Below are 19,743 nucleotides of genomic sequence, written 5' to 3' on the forward strand. Positions count from 1 at the left end.
CCCTGCAGCACCATGAGATAACAATGTATACTTGTCAAAACTCCATCTTCTACATGACTGTCAATAGTTTGGGCATAGTGACCTCTAATGCTTGTGGTCATAGAAAGTGTTTTTCAAACATGATGAGAGCTCAGTAAATATCTTCTCCAAGAATTTTGAAACTTTATAAATTTTCCCACTGAACTGATTTACTGTATTTCAAGTTTAAAATACAGGACATTTCAAGGTATTGTTAATGGGCTTTTTTAGATCTTAGTGTTGATGGAAAAGCCAATAATAGTCATTCCACCAAAAAGATAAGGATGAGATTTGGGGGATAAACAATACAACTACAGATTCAAAAGAACAAAGTTCCCTGTTTTAAAGCTGCGAGGTCACTTGTTATCATCAAATGGATTAAAGTCCTGAGATCAGTAGTTCAAACTATCTAGGCATGAGACATGGTCAGATAACATAAGACAGCTCAACAGGGGATTGAAAACTTTACATGCCTTTAATATTCTGTCTTTAATTTTCTCACAAAGGACTGAAATTTAGAAATTAGCAAATTATGGACATAGGCAGTTTCTGCACGGCCAGGAGGCGCCCCCACGCCGGCAGGAGTTCTGCCGGCGTGGGGGCGGGAGCCTGCTCGCACGCAAGCGTGCGAGCAGGCAAAGGGGAGGCCGGCAGACAGCAGGCCGCTCCGCATGGAGCCGCCTCTGCGCCCTCCCCCACCCCACTCACGGTGTCCTCCCTCGTCAAGCCTCATGGGCGTCATAGCCCCGCTTCATCGCTGCCCTCCGACCCCTGGAGGTCGGAGGACAGTGTGGGAGGGGTTGGACGCCCCGCAGGCTTAATGCAGGAGGACACCGTGAGTGGGCGGAGACGGAGACAAGCGCCTGGCGGCGCTGGTTTGCACCGCGCCGCGAAGACGCCTTCCCCAACAACAACCCTTTAAAGGGTTGTTGTTTAGGGCGGCTTGATGCCGCCCTGGGGGGAGGGAAGAAGAGTCAGGTCGCCGCTGCCTGCTGCAGCAGTGGGATCGAAGGCCTGGGGGCTTTTTGGCTCTCAGGTCAGCCATAAATGGGCCGTGCAGAAACGGCCATAGGGATTTTGTAAACAACAGTTCTCATTCTTTGATCAACAAAAGAACCAAGACCTAACCCTACTTTCAAGTAAAACCATTGATTGTCCCTCCACGAGCTTCTACAGGTTGGAGATGATGATATAAAATTTAGCATGAATCTGTGGCATCTAGTATTACAAACAAATGCACTAAATCAGAGTACTTGCATTTAAGCATCGTCAATAGGCTGATATGCTAACTGTTCCTTTTTAGGCAAGAAGCATGATTTTAAAAACAGTGTTGGTCCTTCTTAGACTTTGCCTGGGTTTTGACAACATATATTTCCAATTAAGGCCAATTGGTGAAAGTCTAGTTGCTTATGTGAGAGGCAAACAAAAGGCAGGTCTGCTTTCTTGCAAGCTGTGCAAGGTTTGCATGTCATCTGTATTGTAATTGACATTACTTTATGAAATCTGAAATAACTATTTAGTTTAGCAAAGCTTCTCTTGCACAGAGTAAAGCACTGCTTAGATGTAATTGGAGTTCAGCATAAATGTTTCACAATATAAAGCACCTAAATTGTTTTTGGTTTTGACAAACATATATTTTGCAAGTATATGTGAAAAACTCAAAAACCTGAAATGGTCCCAATAAATGTTAGAATTAACAGGTGAGCAAAACAGGCAGTATCACATCAAGAGTTAATTGCATGGGATTTCACAGCTATACGTGATTCAAAAGTGCCATCCAAAACAGAGTTATAGCCTTCTAAGTCTATTAAAGGCAGTGAGTTTAGAAGAGTATAAAATATAACAAATCTCCACTGGCACCTTAAAGACTTACAACATTATTTCAGTGTGAGCTTTCATAATGATCCTGCAAGTGACAATAAAGCATGATGATAGAGTTTTCTGCTTGCTCAGTTTTTAAAAATAAGAATAACTTAATTTATTTAATAACTATTAAAGAATAGTGTAGTGTATAATTATGGATTCTTTTAGAGTTACTGAACATTGCTCCAAAGCAAAGGATAACACAATTAATTTAAAGACTGGACCATTTAGTGTGTGCTTTATGTTTTAAATCATCAGGCTGTATTTTCACTTGGGTTATTTTACCAAGAAAATGGCCTAGAAATACATATCTTTTTTAAAAAAGAAAATAGACAGATTATCTGAGAATAAGAACAGAGTGGTAAGAGATGGGAAAATAGGTTAGTGAGACTAGAAAACAGGGAAACTAGTAATGAATGGTGTAGAATATGGATTTAAAATTATTTTAGCTGTGGTTCTTTAGAGTGGAAGAACACACACACAACAAACATGGCAGCTGTCAAAAACAGCAGTCTCCTCTGTTAATGTCTAGCAGGGCATCATCATGTTGAGAGTTACCCTGCTCCTGCAAGTCACAGTCAACGAACTGACACAGGTGTGGAAAAACTCAGTAAGAAATGACGTCACATTTTGTTTCACTAGATGTGAACCAAGGAAGGATGAGATGTGTCATTGCTGGTAGCCATACCTACTCTGTCTCTTCCAGATCTATATTCTAGTGGAATTTTCAGTAGCCAGAGTTATTAGAGCTGTGATAAACACTTTTGATGACAATTTTTGAAATGAAATTACACTTCTGAAACACAACGTGGTTAGCGTCAGGGTCAAAAGAGATGAAAATGCAGACTACAGTGTCAATGAGAATTGCCATGCTGCGGCAAGCTTATTTTATTACATACATTCTACTACTAGTTAAGTTCATAATGTAAACATGAAGCATACAGAGTTAAAATTCAAGGCCACAATATTTCTGATTGTCCCTTTCTATGCCTTTGGTTGGCCGAGATCAACTCGTAGTGTATAAATGCATAAGTTATATAATTATTATATAAAAAGAAAAAATAATGTTGACTTGTATATTTCATTCTGACAAACGCACAGCGTTCGCGACTCAGAAAAGAAAAATGGGCACTGCCTAACAAAAATAACTATATGATTTCCAACTTTGGCAACTGGGGATTGTCTCTGACCTTTAACCAGTAGAAAACAAATTCCCTTAAGATGAGGTCTAAATGTCACTTTTAAGTATAAAACAATTCCAGTTTTACATTTTGATAAAGAAATGCATACTCTGATACTACTACCTTCCTCTTTTGGACTTAAAAAAAATCAAGTCCTTGATAACACTGAAAATGGCATAATACTGAACACAATAGTTCTCAAGTCCAAACAAGTAATTCTTCGAAGTTCAAAAACTGTCCAGTTTTCAGTTTCCCACATTTCCAGACAAAATATCTCCTTTACTCTTATTACCTTTGTCCTCCTCTTACCCCTTTCTATTAATGCGTCGACACAGCACTACAGTAGCGCTCTTGTGCAGTCATTCTTCATTTCAGCAGGGTTTACTCCTCTTGGGTTTGCCCCTTACCTTACAATCACACACTTGCCCTTCAGCACATTCTCAGTCCCAATGGTTGGCTCAGAGCTTGTTAACACTGTCAAGGAATCTTAAGCTTGCATTGTCTTCACAGTTTGAAACAGGTGATCCCTTCTTAATGGAATGTATTAATTTCATCCCAAATAAAACTGTTGCATTAAAAAAAACCAGGTCCTGGTCTAGACAAACATTTATGAAACTGTTCTGCATTTTTGTTAAAAAAATACAGGGCTTTTAAAATAAATTTATATGTTCACATAGTATATCTTAGGTCATAATAGAATCATCCTTATATTGCTATAGCAGAGTCCAGTTTGCATTAGCATATCAAACATGATACAAAAGCTTATAAACTTTTTTCCATTCCCCACTTCATCATTACATACTTTTATGTATAACAGTATTTCATCATGTCTGATCTGTTGATTCAATGACAACATTCTTTACATAGTAGCATCTTTAATACTCTCCAGTAATCCTTATTTTTTAAAAAAGAAAGGCACTTTTAGGCACTTTAAAAAAATGTTCTCCAATACAGTTCATTGTATTCCATGCAGAAATGTCCTTTAAAAATATTTTTCTTCTTTTAGTAGTAAGTGCCAAGGTGAGAAGGCATGTGCGTGGCTGGAAGCCTAGTATTAGGGTAGATACTTCCAGTTGGTGAATTCCAGTATGGAGTGGGTCCAGCGAAAAAGTTGGAGGAAGTGACAGGCAAAGCAGGAGCATGGGGAGCAACGTAGTTCATTTTCTGGGGATGGGCATGATAGGAACTCATGTAGGGCAGATCTGAAGGATATTTGTACATGGATGATTCTGGAGGATGTGGCTGGAGGGCTTGAGCAATTCCATGGAAGTCAAACTTGTAGGCATAACGTTTACCATGGACTTTAGTCATAATATTTTTATCATAATAATAACGGAGAGCACGGCTGAGCTTATCATAGTTCATGTTGGGTTTGCTTTTTCTTTCTCCCCAGCGCCGAGCTACTTCATCAGGGTCAGTCATTTTGAACTCTCCATTGGTGCCTTCCCAGGTGATACAATTAGAGTTGGAACTATCTGACAGGAGCTCCAACAGGAACTGCCATAGCTGTATCTGCCCACTCCCTGTGGACATAATAAAAGAAAGGAAAAAGGAGAAATAGCCAACTGCATGCAACTTACAATTGTTCTTTATGTATTTTTTCAAGATTCCAGAGATTGCCTAAATCTCACTATCTCCAGTCTAACCCCCAAACTGTCATGATTTTATTAAAAATTAATTGGAATGCAGCCTTACAAAATACAGTCATACCTCGGGTTTCGTCGCCTTTGGAAATTGTTGGTTTTGGTTTTCACTGATGGGATCCAGCTGTTTATTGCCTTTGTTTTTTGTCGGTCACCTTGGATTTCGCCAGCACACCAACAAAATCCAAGGCGACTTTTGCATAAGTTGCTACACCATTTGCGTTGCGCCTGCGCAAATGACGTAGTCTCGGTTTAAGTTGGTTTCGGTTTTCGACGAGGTAATCCGCATGGATTACCGACAAAAACCGAGGTATGACTGTAAACAAAACAATATATAAGTGGATTGGGAGAGGAAATAATTATACAATAGAAATTGGAATTCTCTGTATCTTACAAACAACACGAGAAACAGATTTGTGAAGTATTGTAAGAATGATCCCATGAAATATACCTTGACATGTGATTACTTTAAAATAAGTCCATTGAGTTCAATAGGACATATATGCTATTAAATAATATTTTAACCAATCATGGGTAATCAAGTGTAGCACCACACAGCTATGCTATGAATTTCATAAACTTAAGGGAATTATAGGTTCCCCCCCCTAAAAGCTGCCAATATTCCATGTGGCAAATTTCTTTTGGAACTAAGAAGAGTTACAAACATTGTGATAGAGCATGGTGGGGGTATTATTTTAATAGAGAACTGTGTTTTCTAGTTTGCTCCTGTTTGCATTTGGTCAATGAATAGAGATTAAATATTGTAAGGCAAACTTCAGGAGAATCCAAGAATATCTAATTCAATCACTCATGTCTTGAGACAACAATATACTCTCATCAGCATCTCTATGTGACCTTTGTAGGGAAAAATCTAATTCAGAAAATAATCTAAATCAGAAATATTACTTCATACCTGGATTTGCAAGACGGCTGCTGGTTGGTCCAAGTATTTGGTAAGGGTCTACAAAAAAGAGAGAGAGGAGGCCCAAATTACGTATGAACATTAGGACGTTAATATTAAAATGCAGGTTATACACTAATATATGTAAGATTAGAATATTGTAAATTAGTTCAGCAAACACACACATACATGGGGGACCCCAAGCTCTTATGGGGATCACTTCATTCCTCTGAATCCCCTACCCCACATTATTTCCTCTTTCCCTCCTCCAGAGCCCATATTTTGTCCCTTTCCATGCTTCCTGTTCTCCTTCCCACTCACCAATCAACCTATTTTTTCCCTGCCTTCACAGTCTTCAGTTTTATTTATTATGTGCATAATTGATAACCCCACTTTTCCCCTTAATGGAAACCCAAAGTGCTTACATCATTCTCCTCTCCTCCATTTTATTCTCATAACAGCACTATGAGGTTGATTAGGTTAAGAGATAGTGACTAGCTCATGGTCAACCAGCAAGTTCCATAGCAAAGTAGGGATTTGAACCTAGGTCTTCCAGATCTTATTCTAACAATCTAATGACTACATGCAACGCTGGCTCTCAGCTTTCCCTCTTTCTGTCTCCTGGGAGTCTCTCTGAAAAAGTCTGGCCAAGTCTGGCCCAGGGAAAAGTCTGGTCAAGCTTCAGATGTCATTTGGTAGCAGGTGCTCAAGTGATCTGTGTGGTGGCCACTGCTGGATCCAGCCAAGTTGCACAAATTGTGTAGAATCTACTGCTGGGCTCAAGTGAGTTATGTGAATTGTGTGGCATCAAATTATCTAAAAGTCACTGCTGTACTTGGGTGACTTGTGTGGGGCAAATTGACCTGTGGTTGCTGCTGGACCAGGGCAGGAAGGGGAGCAGAGGTGGACTGAGAGGCCAAAATAACCCCAGAAAAGGTCCTGCTCCTCCCTCTACCCTTTACAGGCAGAAACCAAGGTGTGAAGGCTGACAATATTGTTGGGATTGCTAGCAATCCCTACAATGGCCACTGAAATCTTAGAAGGCATTCATTTCTTAAAGATACAAGCTCTGCTTTTCTTGAATGGTTTAATGCCACAATGATTTTTTATTTTTTTAAAATTAGATTTGTCTGCATCCCGTATACTTTTTTCAGGTTTGTATGAACAAAGTATCCAGAGATGGGGCCATGTTGACGGATATATTCTAAAGAGAAAAATTTTGAGATTCATGAGTGAAAATTTAGCTTGCCTGCCCTCTCCCCACCACTAATCCTGCCTGCCTAGAAGTATCCTTCCCCACCTCTCTATCTACCAAGCTGCCTGCCTAGAAGTATCCTTCCCCACCTCGCTATCCATCAAGCTGTTCTCCTCCTAGCTGCTATGCCCATTCGTCCCCAGGATGTATCAAGGATGGATTAATCGTATGTAAAACAGCAGACTGCAGTATCATATTGGAAGAATCTGGATGGGAGAAGATGCATCCTTAAATATACACTGTTGAAGGTGACAAAGAAGTATATGCATACATGAAAAATTCAGCCTCGACTGTGATCTGAGGAAGTACTGGGTACTAAAGAGTATGAAACAACCTTTGTAACTGGGAGATCATCAGCTACTTTGTGAAAGAAACTGTTCTACATTATTTCATCTAGAAATTTCATCATAAGGCTTTTCTGTTTGCTGGATATGAATATGTCATCTATTATCGTTCATACATCTTAAGAGTATGTTCAATTCTTGACTGTGGTATTCTTGTGAATTTTTAAAGGGACAGTGTTTTTCTATATATGACTAAAGCAAGCTTATTTGGGGATACATGGAATATTGATCTTTGTGTATCATATATGTTAGACTGGTTACAGTTTTTTTATAGTGTCTATTACACTGCAACTTCTCATTATGTTGATATTAAATGTTCTTAATAGGCTTGACAGAATGATATTACTTGCAGACCCACCTAATTGAGGATGTTGATCTTCTGTTTTGGGTACTGTTGAAGATGATGCTTGAGCAGCTTGAAAAACAAAAATGAATACATTTAGAAAAAATGGATGAAGTTGTAATTACCTATGAAAACTTATTTGCATTAGGAAATGACATATTTACCCTTCAAATAAAGGAAGGGAAATATCCTTAGGCCAATTTATATATTAAAACAAAACTACTAATCACCTTCCCCACAACTGACATGCTAACATATCAACTAACTCTAACTTGTTCTGACATCCAAACTTGGGTGCCTTAACAAACTGAGATTTGCCCCCAATTTCCCTTGCCCATAAGATAATTTTAGTGCTGTGTAGATGCCCTGAGGGGAGAGACAAGTACTATCCCATATAGTTCTCTTAGATTGCTCCATGTATCAGCTCCAGTGATGGGGAAAAATAGCAACAACAGCAAAGCAGAGTACATTGGGTAACTTTATGGATAGTGACTTGAAGAACACCAACTACAAGTAAGTAATCTGTTTTACTTCTTTGTAGCCTTTATGCAGTTCTACATATGAGTCATTAGAAAGCTGCAACCATCTTCTAGAGAAAATTACATTAAATAAAGGCTGGCCAAATATAACGAGTTTTTCAGATATATATTGCAAAACCTCTTCCTGAAGATGCAGGATGTTAATGATGAGGTCATGAAATATGTTGGTGGAGGCACAGCGTCAAATCAACAACATATCCAAATGATGGTGAGAACCCAAGATTCTGTAGTGATCAGTTCCCATGTTGTTTGAAACTGTGTCTAGTATGGTTCCATCTGGTTCCATTGTATGGAGTCAGTAGTAGAGGACTGTGAATGAAATGCAGCTGTCTTCTCTGACAAAGTACTGATCTTTACCAAAGTGTTTGTACCTAGGGCAGTACTGACCTTTACTTAATAGCTACTATTTCTTCTACTTTTTGGAGGTGAAAGTTCAACAGTTTGAAAAACCCTGGGAATTCAAGCAGTTCGCTGTCTCTAATATCCTGTTTATATATATGTGGAACAGATTCACTCTGTTTAAGGGCATGTCTTCAATGAATATTTTAGTAATAGACATAGAGATCAACAAAGCATGCTGGTGAACAGCAGTGACAGGATCCTTCCTGGATATTTTCCTTCCCTCCCTGTCTGTAGAAACTGAGGTAAGTGGTTTGTCTCCCTTTGCTGGAACACAAGTGAACTGGAAGCCAGGTGAATGAAAAGCAAAAGCAAACCTGTTCCTGAATTCAGTATTTACTTTCTAGTCTTCTTTAATGTAGATATTATTGGAAACGCTTTTGAACAAGTTTCTAACAGCATGGCTAGGGTTGGTTAGGCCACCAATGACACAAACTCAGATTGAAGAATTTATATGTACACCAATGACATGTGAAGACTAATATACTTTCTCTACCATTGTAGTTCAACAATTAGCCAGGTTTGTATCCATCATGAAGAAGTCTGATTTATTTATTATGTTTGAACAGAGCCTTATCACCACAGATGTTAATTCCAAGATGCAAATAATTTATATATATGATCCATTATCTAATTAAACCAGTCAATATATATAGTGTATTTTGAGGTCCTTTATGTACTGTCTTAAATAGGGTACCAAGGGTTTGTTAAAGCCACATTCTTTGGTATCAGTTACAGTACAAGATACTTTACCTTTTGACTGTGAGGCAGGATGACTGTGGCTAGTCCAGGCTGACCTCCGGGCTGGTTCATATGGTATATCTGTACAGAAAACAAACCACCTCAAATATACATGTATACAAAAGTGGGAAACAAAGTAGAATCAGATAGTGTTGGAAAATTTGAGTGTAGGAGTATGAAATGAAGCAGGCCAGTGACTTATAGAATTCTGTAAAGACAAGTTATTCTTTGTGAGCATGCTTCAGCCAACCGTGCACATCACTGGATGACCAATACAGGAATCAAAATGATTACATCATCAGAAGCAGAAGATTCTCTCTGCTAAAACAAGACCAAAAGATGATTGTGGTACAGACTATCAACTGTTAATACTGAAGATCAGAATAAAGCTGAAGAAAAACACTAAAACATTCATAGTGCCAAAATATAACCTAAACAACATTCCTAAAGAATCAAAAGATGTAAAGAACAGATTTGCATTATTAAGGTAAAGTGAAAATGAACCAGAAGTACTATAGGCTGAAAGTTAAGATACTATCAAGGAAGAATGAGCAAATTTATTTCTTTAGCCAAAGGAAATGAAAAGCATCAATAAATGATGAATCTCTTAAAATTGCCAAAGGAGCAAGTGTAAATCATAATAAAGAAACAAGTGAAAGGAGACAAAAAAAAAAAGAATTGGAAGTCTAAATACAATGTTCCAGCAGCTGGCACTTAGAGACAAACAGAACCATGAGAGGATAGTGTGAGAGGGCAGTGTTTGAACATGATTGGATATTTATAGCCTGATGGAGAGTGTTTTCTGTTTGGTTCTGTTCGGGTTTTTTGTCTGGTTTGCTGGTGACTGAGGATGATCTGTTTGCCATCCAGTCACAGCTGACCTATAACACTTGCACCATTCTCTGGTGCACTGAACAGAGTGCCCCAGACATTCTATTTGTGTCCATTGCTTCCTATAGGGGAAAATTCAAAGAAACCAATAGCACACAAGAAGAACCACTGGTCAAATGCCTCCAAATGCAAACAAAATCAACAAGCCCAACAGAGCCCATGCCAAACTAGAGAATCCAAGCCAAACCAACCTTGTATTTTTAAAATACCTAATTCTGCATCTACAATTAACTGTAATTAAAGCTTACCCAACATTTTCTTCAGAACCTGGCACAAGAATTACTTTTTAAAAAACCAACAGGAACACCCCAAAACTCCACAACATTACTTTCCTCCCCAAATACAGAAATATCTTTACTGCAACGATAGAAGAACAACTGTAAATCAAAAGAATGCAAAAAGATAAGCCTTTTAAAACAGTAACCAGCTTGGAAATCTTCCTTCCAAAAGCAGAAATCCTTTAAAAGATGTTTTTTTAAAAAAACCTTTTAGAAAGAGAAAAAACGCAAAGCAATTTTAAAACAAGCCAAGAGAGCAACATAAAAACAATGCAAAACAAAATCAAGAAAAGCTGTTTTTGATGAATTTAAAAAGGAAAAAGCTCCTTCTTCCCCTAATTATAATCCATGCTAAACAAAAAACAGAAAAACTTGAAATAATAATGATTGGGCAGACAGTTGTGACCCCCCCTTTCAGATCTGGAGAACAGCCTTCCTCCCCCGCTCCCCTGTTGCATGGGAGTCCCATAAATTTGAAGAAAAAACATAAGAAGAGCAGCCCTGGAACCCAATGATTTAGTATCCCTCAAAATCCCATCTAAATTACTATGAATGAGTTTGAAAACTGGACAATGAAGAAAGATGACGGGAAGAAAGTAGATTCCTTTGAAATGTAATGTTGAAGGAGAGTTTTATGAATACCATGGACTGCAGAAAAGTGATTTCTAAATCAAATCAAACCTGAACACTCTCTAGAAGCTAAACTGAGGCAACTGCACTTTGGTCATTATGAGAAAAACAGGAATCACTGCAAAAGACACAAGTACTAGGAGAAATTGAAGGCAGCAGAAAAAAAGGAAAACCCAACATGAGATGGATTTAGTTTATAATGGAAGTCAGGGCTCTCAGTTTTCAAAACCTAAGCAAGGCGGTTAACCATGTTTTGGAAGACATTGATTCACAGAGTTGCCATGAGTTGGAGGTAACTTGATAGCACTTAACACACGCACAAAATCCCAAACATTGGCTCCTTCCGCACAGGCGGAATATGGCACCCTGGGGACGGCAAAAACGCCATCCCCAGGGAGCCATTCGCACAGGGGGCGCAGCTGCTTCACAGCTGCGCTGCCCTCGCTCCGCCTGACCGGTGCGAAGCCGCCGTTTTCCGACCTCGCTTGGGAAGCGAGGTTTTCGGAAAACGGTGGCTTGGAGCCACTGCCGTGCGAACGGCAGCAGCTCCAAGGCACCCTCCCTCCCCCCTCTCCACTGTTCACCTACCATGTCTGTGGCTGTCCGGCGCATCGCTGAGGCCTGGGGACATGCCCCCCTGCCCTGCGACGCCGGAGCAGTCGTGCAGGGCAGGGGGGGTGTGTCCCCAGGCCTCGGTGACGCACTAGATGGCCACGGACATGGCAGGTCGGCCGGGCGACGGCGCTCCGAAGCGCCGTCTTCCCGGCTGTTTCTTGGACCGTTCGTGCGAACGGTCCCAGGGGGGTTGGGTCGGCGTGGAATACACCAACCCAAGCCCAATCGTCGCCGTGTGGAAACGGCCTTTGTCTGTAAATTCCTAAAACGCTAGGGCATATGTATACAGACCAGATATATCTAATTGGATCCCTAGATCTATCCATGGATGATACTAACATAGGATTGGAGTACAGGAAATATGCAGAACCTTACATAGACTTTATGTTGGAATGAAATAGTTTTCATAAATAATGAAAAATAAATAATCTTTTATTTCTTTCTGGCCTGAACTGATCTGTAATAAAAATCTGAAATAACTATATTTTTTGCAATGAAAGAGTCCTATATATAGTTGCATTTTCAATGTCATTAAAATGTAAATATTCCTTGAGGCTTATTTTTTAAAAAATGTGTGTCAAATATTAATTTTAAACAGTAAAACAAAAACAAAACCACAACTGTTTTGAGATCTTTACAATGCCAGATATTTTCATAATCATAACAAAATATCACCTTCATTTGAAAAATGTTATATCGGAATATGGTCAGACTTTTTGTGCAGCCAGACTCAGCAGTATGTACATAGAACTGCTAATATAGCCGAGGCAGGTTCTGGGTTAACATATATGTTACATATTATTGTGCTGTGCTCAGAGAGAAACAGATAGGAAGGAGATCAGTAAGCCAGATTGAAGCAAGCAAACAAGCACATAAAAAATCCTTCATCCTGCATACCTGGCCTGGTTGTAATTCTTTGTGTTGCTTCAGGGTAAATTGAAGTATTTGGGAAAATAAAAGCTGCACCTCCTGGAGACGAGAAGACAACAGTAGCAACAAGGATAATTTTGCATTGGCTATTATTTCTTGGAGCAAAGCTTATCAATAAGTAAACTGGAGTAAGACTATGATAGAGAGTATAATCTCCTTGTCAGGTACTCAATCAAACAAAAATCAATTTCAGATTACTGTATTGTCAGAAAATCAAGCTAGGCAGAAGAAAATCACACCCAGTTAGAAAAAAATTGTACTAACTTTCATATTCATTTACCGTATATACTCATGTATAAGTCGAATTTTTCAGCACATTTTTAATGCTGAAAAAGCTCCCCTCGACTTATATGCGGGTCATTAAATTGTTTTGTGTGTTTTTACTTTGCCGGCCAGCAGGGGCGCAGTTTTTATGCTAGCGGCACCAAAATTTCAGGGTACCCTCAGAAGACACTCCTGATGACACCAGCCAAGTTTGGTAAAGTTTGATTCAGGGGGTCCAAAGTTATGGACCCCCAAATGAGGTGCCCCCATTCCCCATTGTTCTCAATGGGAGCTATTAGTAGATGGGGCTACCCTTTTGAGGTTCCATAACTTTGGACCCTCTGAACCAAACTTCACCAAACCTGGCTGGTCTCATTAGGAGAGTCTCTTTATGATACCAGCCAGGTTTGGTGACGTTTGGGTCAGGGGATCCAAAGTTATTGACCCCCAAAGGGGATGCCCCATCCCCCATTGTTTACAATGGAAGCTAATAGTAGATTTTCCATTTCTGATAATATCCCTCTTAAAATCTAAGTTGGGTTACATTTGGACATACAGATGATGATGAGGAATCCAGTTTTGGAGGATTTTAACTCTTGTGTTTTAGCTTGGTATCTGGTTGAGCTAAGGTTTTTGTACTTTTAAAGTTATTGTTGATACCATATTGTTCTTGTTGACCCTCTTTTCCACTTACAGAGCCAGTTTACTGTTTTTCTTTGAAATAAATATTCAAAAACATTTAACCTACTGATGCCTCAATTGATGTAATTTTATTGGCATCTATTTTTATTTTTGAAATTTACCAGCAGCTGCTGCATTTCCCACCCTCGACTTATACGCGAGTCAATAAGTTTTCCCAGTTTTTTGTGGTAAAATTAGGTGCCTCGACTTACACGCGGGTCGACTTATACGCGAGTATATGCGGTAGGTCTGCCAGATTTCATATTAGGTCTGCCAGGCACATCAGGTACATCAATTATTTCCCACACCCTGTATAAGCCTAAATGTGTTTTGTAGTGGTTCACCCTAGGTTTGCTATTCTGGGGTAGCTGAGTGAGTCATATATGATATAGACTGAGGCCTTACATTAGTTATTTTTCAACTTAGGTATATGATTTTATTTCTGTAAAGTCTGAACTCAAGCTTAACCTTTTTCGACATCTGTTTGAGGAAATACAAGTTCTGCAATATGCAGAACTGAACTGTTACTTGTCATACTCACAAAGACATTTGGTTGTGTATGATAATAATGAAAATAAACAAAGCAAAAACTAAAGTCTATATAGTTGAAATACAAGGCTGAAGTCATTAGCCATAAGGTTCCTTGGATCCCATTCAAACCTTGTTTCCTCTGTTACTTTAAAAAGTCTAACTTAGGTTACATTCAAACATCACAAAAACACCATGTTGCTTGTAGTGTGAAAACCCCTATAAATCCTTGTCTTCATTTGCTGCCTCTTTTTTCCTGCCTCCTTGCACACAGCAAAGAAACTTTTTCCTAGTCTTCTGTGATGTGAAAATTCAGACACTTTGGCTGTTTCTGCACAGAGGAAGCTGGTGGAGCGTTGGGACCATCGTCCCGACGATGACACTGCCTGCAGGGGCGGCTCCACACAGAGCCACCCAGGGGGTCCGCGAGGGACTTACCTTGTGTTCCTCTGCAGCTTCGGGCAGCTGGAAAGACACACCCATGCTGCCCTCCAACGCTCGGGGGTCACAGGGCAGCGTGAGCATGTCATTCCAGCTGCCTGGAGCTGCAGAGGAATGCAAGGTAAGTCCCTCGCAGACACTGGAGGGGCCAAAAGTGGCACCCTCATGGCAGTGCAGGTCACACCACGCCGATAGAAAGACGCCACTTTTCAAAAACCTCAATGAGCGAGGTTTAAAAGCAGCATCTTCGCGCTGCTTGGGGGGGCAAGGATGGCGCTGCTGCATCCTGTGCGAACAGCACCCTAGGGATGGTGGTTTTTTCCATCCCTAGGGCGCAGTTTTTTGGCCATATGGAAACGGCCTTTGACAAACTGGTGTTTTCTTATCCAAAAACCAGCATAGTAAACCAGGGTTTATTTAAAATTCTAACTTGTACCAGAAACAAATGAGTCAGATGCCAAAATCCACACATCACAGCATATTCTGATTATATCAAAGACTTCCTTAACAAGCTAGCATGGCATGCAAATAAAAGAAGAAAGGGGGATTTCAGGTTCATTTACACCATGAAAATTAGTGTTTTGTTCTTGACATATTTAGAGAAGTTGCATGAAAATATACTGAGACAGAGTGTGTCAGTTTCTGAGGGGACAACTGTGTACAGCGAAATATGGAAATATGAGCTTAAGTTATTTAACACTGTACTAAATACATATGTACAAAACACATCATTGATTTACTGGAGAGAAAATCAAGGTGAGTTTCGAAACAGGTGCACAGAGTTAACTTTTTTTTCTTTTTCTTATATAGCTGTTATTTCTGGTCACTATAAGTCATGAAAACCCTCAGGCATGATAAGATATCCCAAACATTTATTTCACCAAATTAATGATGTTTTTATAAATCTATATTATCTTTTTGATCCACAAATTCAAGAAGTTCATTTTAGCTACCTTATCTACACCCCAAATTTGACCAAAATTACTGAAGATACTGAAAAGCCAATAAAACGTTTCTTTTTTAAAATGATGATTGAATCTTCTGAACTGCTGCAGGTGAATCAGCTTAAATTAAAGGGGCAGCAGAGTATTCTCTGGTAGGAGCTAATACCACCCCCTGAAGTGGCATAAAAGGCCTCTGCATGAGACAGACAAGTGACAAGAGGAGATGTAAGAGTCTTCTGTTTTCTTACCCCATGGTTCTGATTCTATACAACAGCATAGACTAAAAATGCACCTTGCTTAGGGTGATCTGCATGAGTCTCTTAAGCTCCCTTCTCTCTGGTTCAACTTCTCATGTGAATGTGCCCCTAGTACCAACCCATTAGGATGGTGTTTGATTCTTGTTTCTATCACAATGGCACAAACATGGCATGGGAATGTGAGATTCAGGAAAAATTTTCCTTGGCACTGAGCTAGACTTAGACAGTTCTGTACCTTTTGTCAAACACAAATGCTTACGTAGCTCTTGCAGCTCAACCTGTACTAGAATTGCTATGGCAAATGGGATTAAGGAACTACTGGACAATTAGATGCATTCAGGATGATCCCTACATTTAAGTCATGCTTTTCTTGGAAACAGGCTGAGTAGCCAAATGGGCAGAAGAGACCCCTTTTGGCTTAGTTTTATTTCACATCTCTGTCCCAGAGATATCCTGTTGCAGTGGCCCACGACAGACAACATTAGTTCTTTTTTGTTGTTACAATTTTTGGTCAAACTATACATACGAGGAGATTGTTCCTCTCAGCTATGCATGTTCCTCTCAGTTATCCATGGTACGTACAAATAAGTATCCTAATAATCTTGACCATCTAATCCTATGTATCAAAGCTCAAAAATATACACATTGACCCATTCATGTAGCAGGAAGATCATGGGCAGTGCAATCTCCCTTTATATGCAGTACTGTAATAAATGAAAAGGGCATTATGCATGTTGATCATTGTGTATAGAGGAAGAGTTCACTGTCCCTGCATCCCACCTACACATGGCTGCTGGCTCATGATTCTGGAGTCTATGTACAGAGAGTATATGTGTATACGTTCTATCCATATAATTGGGTACATTTGAAAAAAACCCAGCACATAATCTCGTCTGTATGCACATTGCTTTCTATATGCACAATGCTCTATGTTGAGGGATAGTGTCATGATAAATTGCTTAGGTGTTTTTTTAAAATAAGTCTTCTGATAGAATATTAGGGAGAAGGCAAACATGAATCCTTTTTCACAGCACACGAGAAGTGTTTTTATGCTATGGGGGAGGGTGTTTGTAGTAAAGGAGAAAGGATGACAAGCAATGGAGGTGAAGTTTTATGGAAGTGTTTTCGTGTGCCCGTGTGGCCAAATATATAGGGGAAATGGGTCAATATTTCTTTCCAGGTGAAGAGCACTACTCACATGGACTTAATTGCAACTACATGTTGCTCTGAATGGCCTCACTCATGTAGGTAATGTGTGTTTGAAAATTTCTCTTAATTACTATAGTAATATTAAACACTTAAATTCTGTCTCCTTTCTTAATTTAGAGTTAGCAGATAAAAAGTATGGCCTATAGAAAGGGGAGCAGAGACAGCATTACCTGTATTTCTAGCATGCATTAACCGTGGAGAGTTTTGTAAGGCCTTATCAACATCATCTGAAGTCAAATGTGGAAGAGGAGCTACAAAACAAAAAGCAACACCAAAATTTTTAAAAAAGATATCCAAAATTATCTTAATAAGCATGTGATTTTATCCTAAGAGCCTTGTTTAGAGGCAATTCTAACATAATTCTTCTCTGTGTGGGGTTGGGTTTATGACACCACTGCAAGCAGTGAATTCATTTAATGCAGAATATTAGAGGGAAATATCCTGAAGATTAGTAAGGCTAAGAAAAAGACAATGTCATATTGGTGTTGCATTGCCTGAATTTTAAAAATAGAATTTGGTCTTTCATCTGTTTATTATTGTGATCTGCAACATTTTCTAAATGCTTTTAGTAACCAATTTATTCTTTTCCGCTTATTTTCAAATGATGCCTACAAGTTTCAGTTTACTTGTGCCTAGTGGGCTCTATACCTGAAAGTCTACAAATCCCATTTCAATGGGAATCTTATGACATGCTCTCTCTGCAGTACTGAACACATATATTTAATCATGCCTGGCATTTCTTTATGAATCAATGAGTCTATCATCTCATTTGGAATTCTATTTTCAATAATGGAAAACAAGAAAAATCATGTGACCAGAAAAAACACTACTACCGGTACATATTTTCATGTAGATGGTATTCACACTGATTTTTTATCTTTGTGAATAAGAAAGTTCACAATATATTTCATAGCATTTGAACTATCACAGTAGGGAAATATAGTGAACAAAACCTTTTTTTAAAAAAATAGGTAAGGTCTTACTTTCTCTGAGGTAGTGTAGGTGCGAGAGAAGAATGTCTGCATTATAACTTGGTGTGAGCCTCTGGAAGTCATCTTTGGTCATCTTACACAATTCCTTCCCATCAATGTTTTGGAACAACAAGATGTCCACGTCTGGAAGGCCATATTCTTTGATGGCCCATTCCAACCACTGGCGTACATGGTCTGTACTCCATAATGTGGGATCTGTTTGAAAAAGGAGAAAGTTTAATCATGGAGAAGTAGTTTTTTTTCCTCGCAAACATGCTAAAACAACACTGAACAGCATTAATTATTCTGCTTCAGGATTCTAAATTAATTCATAATCTTTACCTGGGTGATTCTTGCCACTAAAGAAGGAATGTGGTTACAGATCCAGCTCATACCTATGCAACAATGTATTTTGTTTTATGTACTACAGCAATGCATTGTTTTAAAATAGTTGTCCAAAAGCCTGCCTGACAAGCCAACAAAGATTACTCCAGCAAAGAGCCCCTATTTTTCAAGAACATTTTTCAATTTAATAGTATAAAAATAAACTCTATTCCCATCAACTTTTAAAATATGATACACTGATGCACCAAACTGAGTCAGAGAATGCCTTTGCTTTGTGCAGGTGCACTTGGTACATGCCTGGCTGAGCACTGATGTAAACAACTGGGAGCATGGATATCTGAATGTGTTCTTTTGATGATGTCAGTTCACTTGCAGACTACATTTACAGAGAGAGAAGTACCTTTTTCATCTTTTTCTGTGTGCAATTTATCTTTTTGTTCAGGTGAGAAATTTTAATATGAAAACCAAGCCCTATGCAATGTATTAGCTTAACTGAGAATTATAAATCTTGCTTTCTCCCTCCATTTTTGCTTTGCCACATCATCCTGCTGCATGCTGAAACTGCTCTGTATAAGTGAAAACATCTGGCAACCAGACAGCAGAGCTTTATCCAATTTTTTCTTGAGCTGCTTGGCAAACAGCTGTTTTTGCATACAGACCTCTTGCTTTCAGAAGAACTATTGCATTCATTTCCAAATATATTTCTTAAGAGAGATGAGGATAGGAGAAAGCTATTTGTGATCACTTATAGTTTGAACACTGCAAAAAGGTAGCAGTGGTAAACCTTCTCACTCCATACTGCCTTAGGCCCTTTCTGCATGGGCCAAAAACAACAGCCTGGGGGCGGTAAAAACGCTGCCCCCAGGCCGCCGTTCGCACAGGCGGCGCTGCTGCAATGCAGCAGCGCCGACCTGACTGCACTCCCCCTCCCCCAGGGCGGCGTCAGGCCGCCCTAAACAACAACCCTTTAAAGGGTTGTTGTTGGGGGGAAAGCGTCTTCCCGGCGGCGCGGTGCGAACCGCACCACCGGGAACACGCTGTCTCCCTGCCCCGTCCCACTCACCTTGTCCCTGTCGTCGCTTCGTTGGTTGAAGTCGGCCCCGCTTCATGCTGTCCTCTGACCCTGGAGGTCGGAGGGCAAAGGCATGGGCTTCACGGCCAGCAGGCTTAATGCACGGGACAAGGAGAGTGGGACGGGCAGGGGAAGAGGCAGCTGCGGCGGAGCCGCCTGCCGCTTGTCGGTTCTTCGTTGAGGCCGCCCGCGACGCATGCGAAGTTTCGCCTCCACGCCATGGGCGAATTCTTGCCGGGCGTATGAGGCGACAGGGAGGCCGTGCGGAAACGGCCTTAGAGTCACATGGGGCTGTGGTTGAATATGTTATCATTCAGTGAAGCAGTTTTGCTGTAGCTCAGAAAATCACTGTCTCAATAGATGTGGAATATTATGCAACAAGTCTGGAGCTTGACAAATAACTGACAGAATGACAGCTTGCAGTTTTAGCCACAACTAGCGTTCTTGCAAATCTTTGCCA

The 19,743-nt window shown here is 39.8% G+C and overlaps 1 protein-coding gene across 8 annotated transcripts in view; it reads right to left on the bottom strand.

Moving 5' to 3' along the window:
• Positions 1–2,735: 2,735 nt before the first annotated feature.
• Positions 2,736–19,743, bottom strand: part of ERG (ETS transcription factor ERG) — a 156,456-nt gene continuing 139,448 nt past the window's right edge. For 5 of the 8 annotated variants that reach the window (XM_048495149.1, XM_048495144.1, XM_048495145.1 and 2 more), the window contains 7 exons: positions 17,879–18,082; positions 17,066–17,146; positions 12,539–12,610; positions 9,240–9,308; positions 7,564–7,620; positions 5,619–5,666; positions 2,736–4,585 (listed from right to left, as the gene is read on the bottom strand). In XM_048495149.1, coding sequence (XP_048351106.1) covers positions 4,065–4,585; positions 5,619–5,666; positions 7,564–7,620; positions 9,240–9,308; positions 12,539–12,610; positions 17,066–17,146; positions 17,879–18,082 — 1,052 coding nt within the window. In that variant the 3' untranslated portion in view covers positions 2,736–4,064. The remainder of the gene's footprint in view (positions 4,586–5,618; positions 5,667–7,563; positions 7,621–9,239; positions 9,309–12,538; positions 12,611–17,065; positions 17,147–17,878; positions 18,083–19,743) is intronic. The other 3 variants (XM_048495148.1, XM_048495147.1, XM_048495151.1) reach the window with 3 other exon arrangements.

This window comes from Sphaerodactylus townsendi, linkage group LG04 (genome assembly GCF_021028975.2).
Source record: "Sphaerodactylus townsendi isolate TG3544 linkage group LG04, MPM_Stown_v2.3, whole genome shotgun sequence".
Taxonomy (NCBI): Eukaryota; Metazoa; Chordata; class Lepidosauria; order Squamata; family Sphaerodactylidae; genus Sphaerodactylus; species Sphaerodactylus townsendi.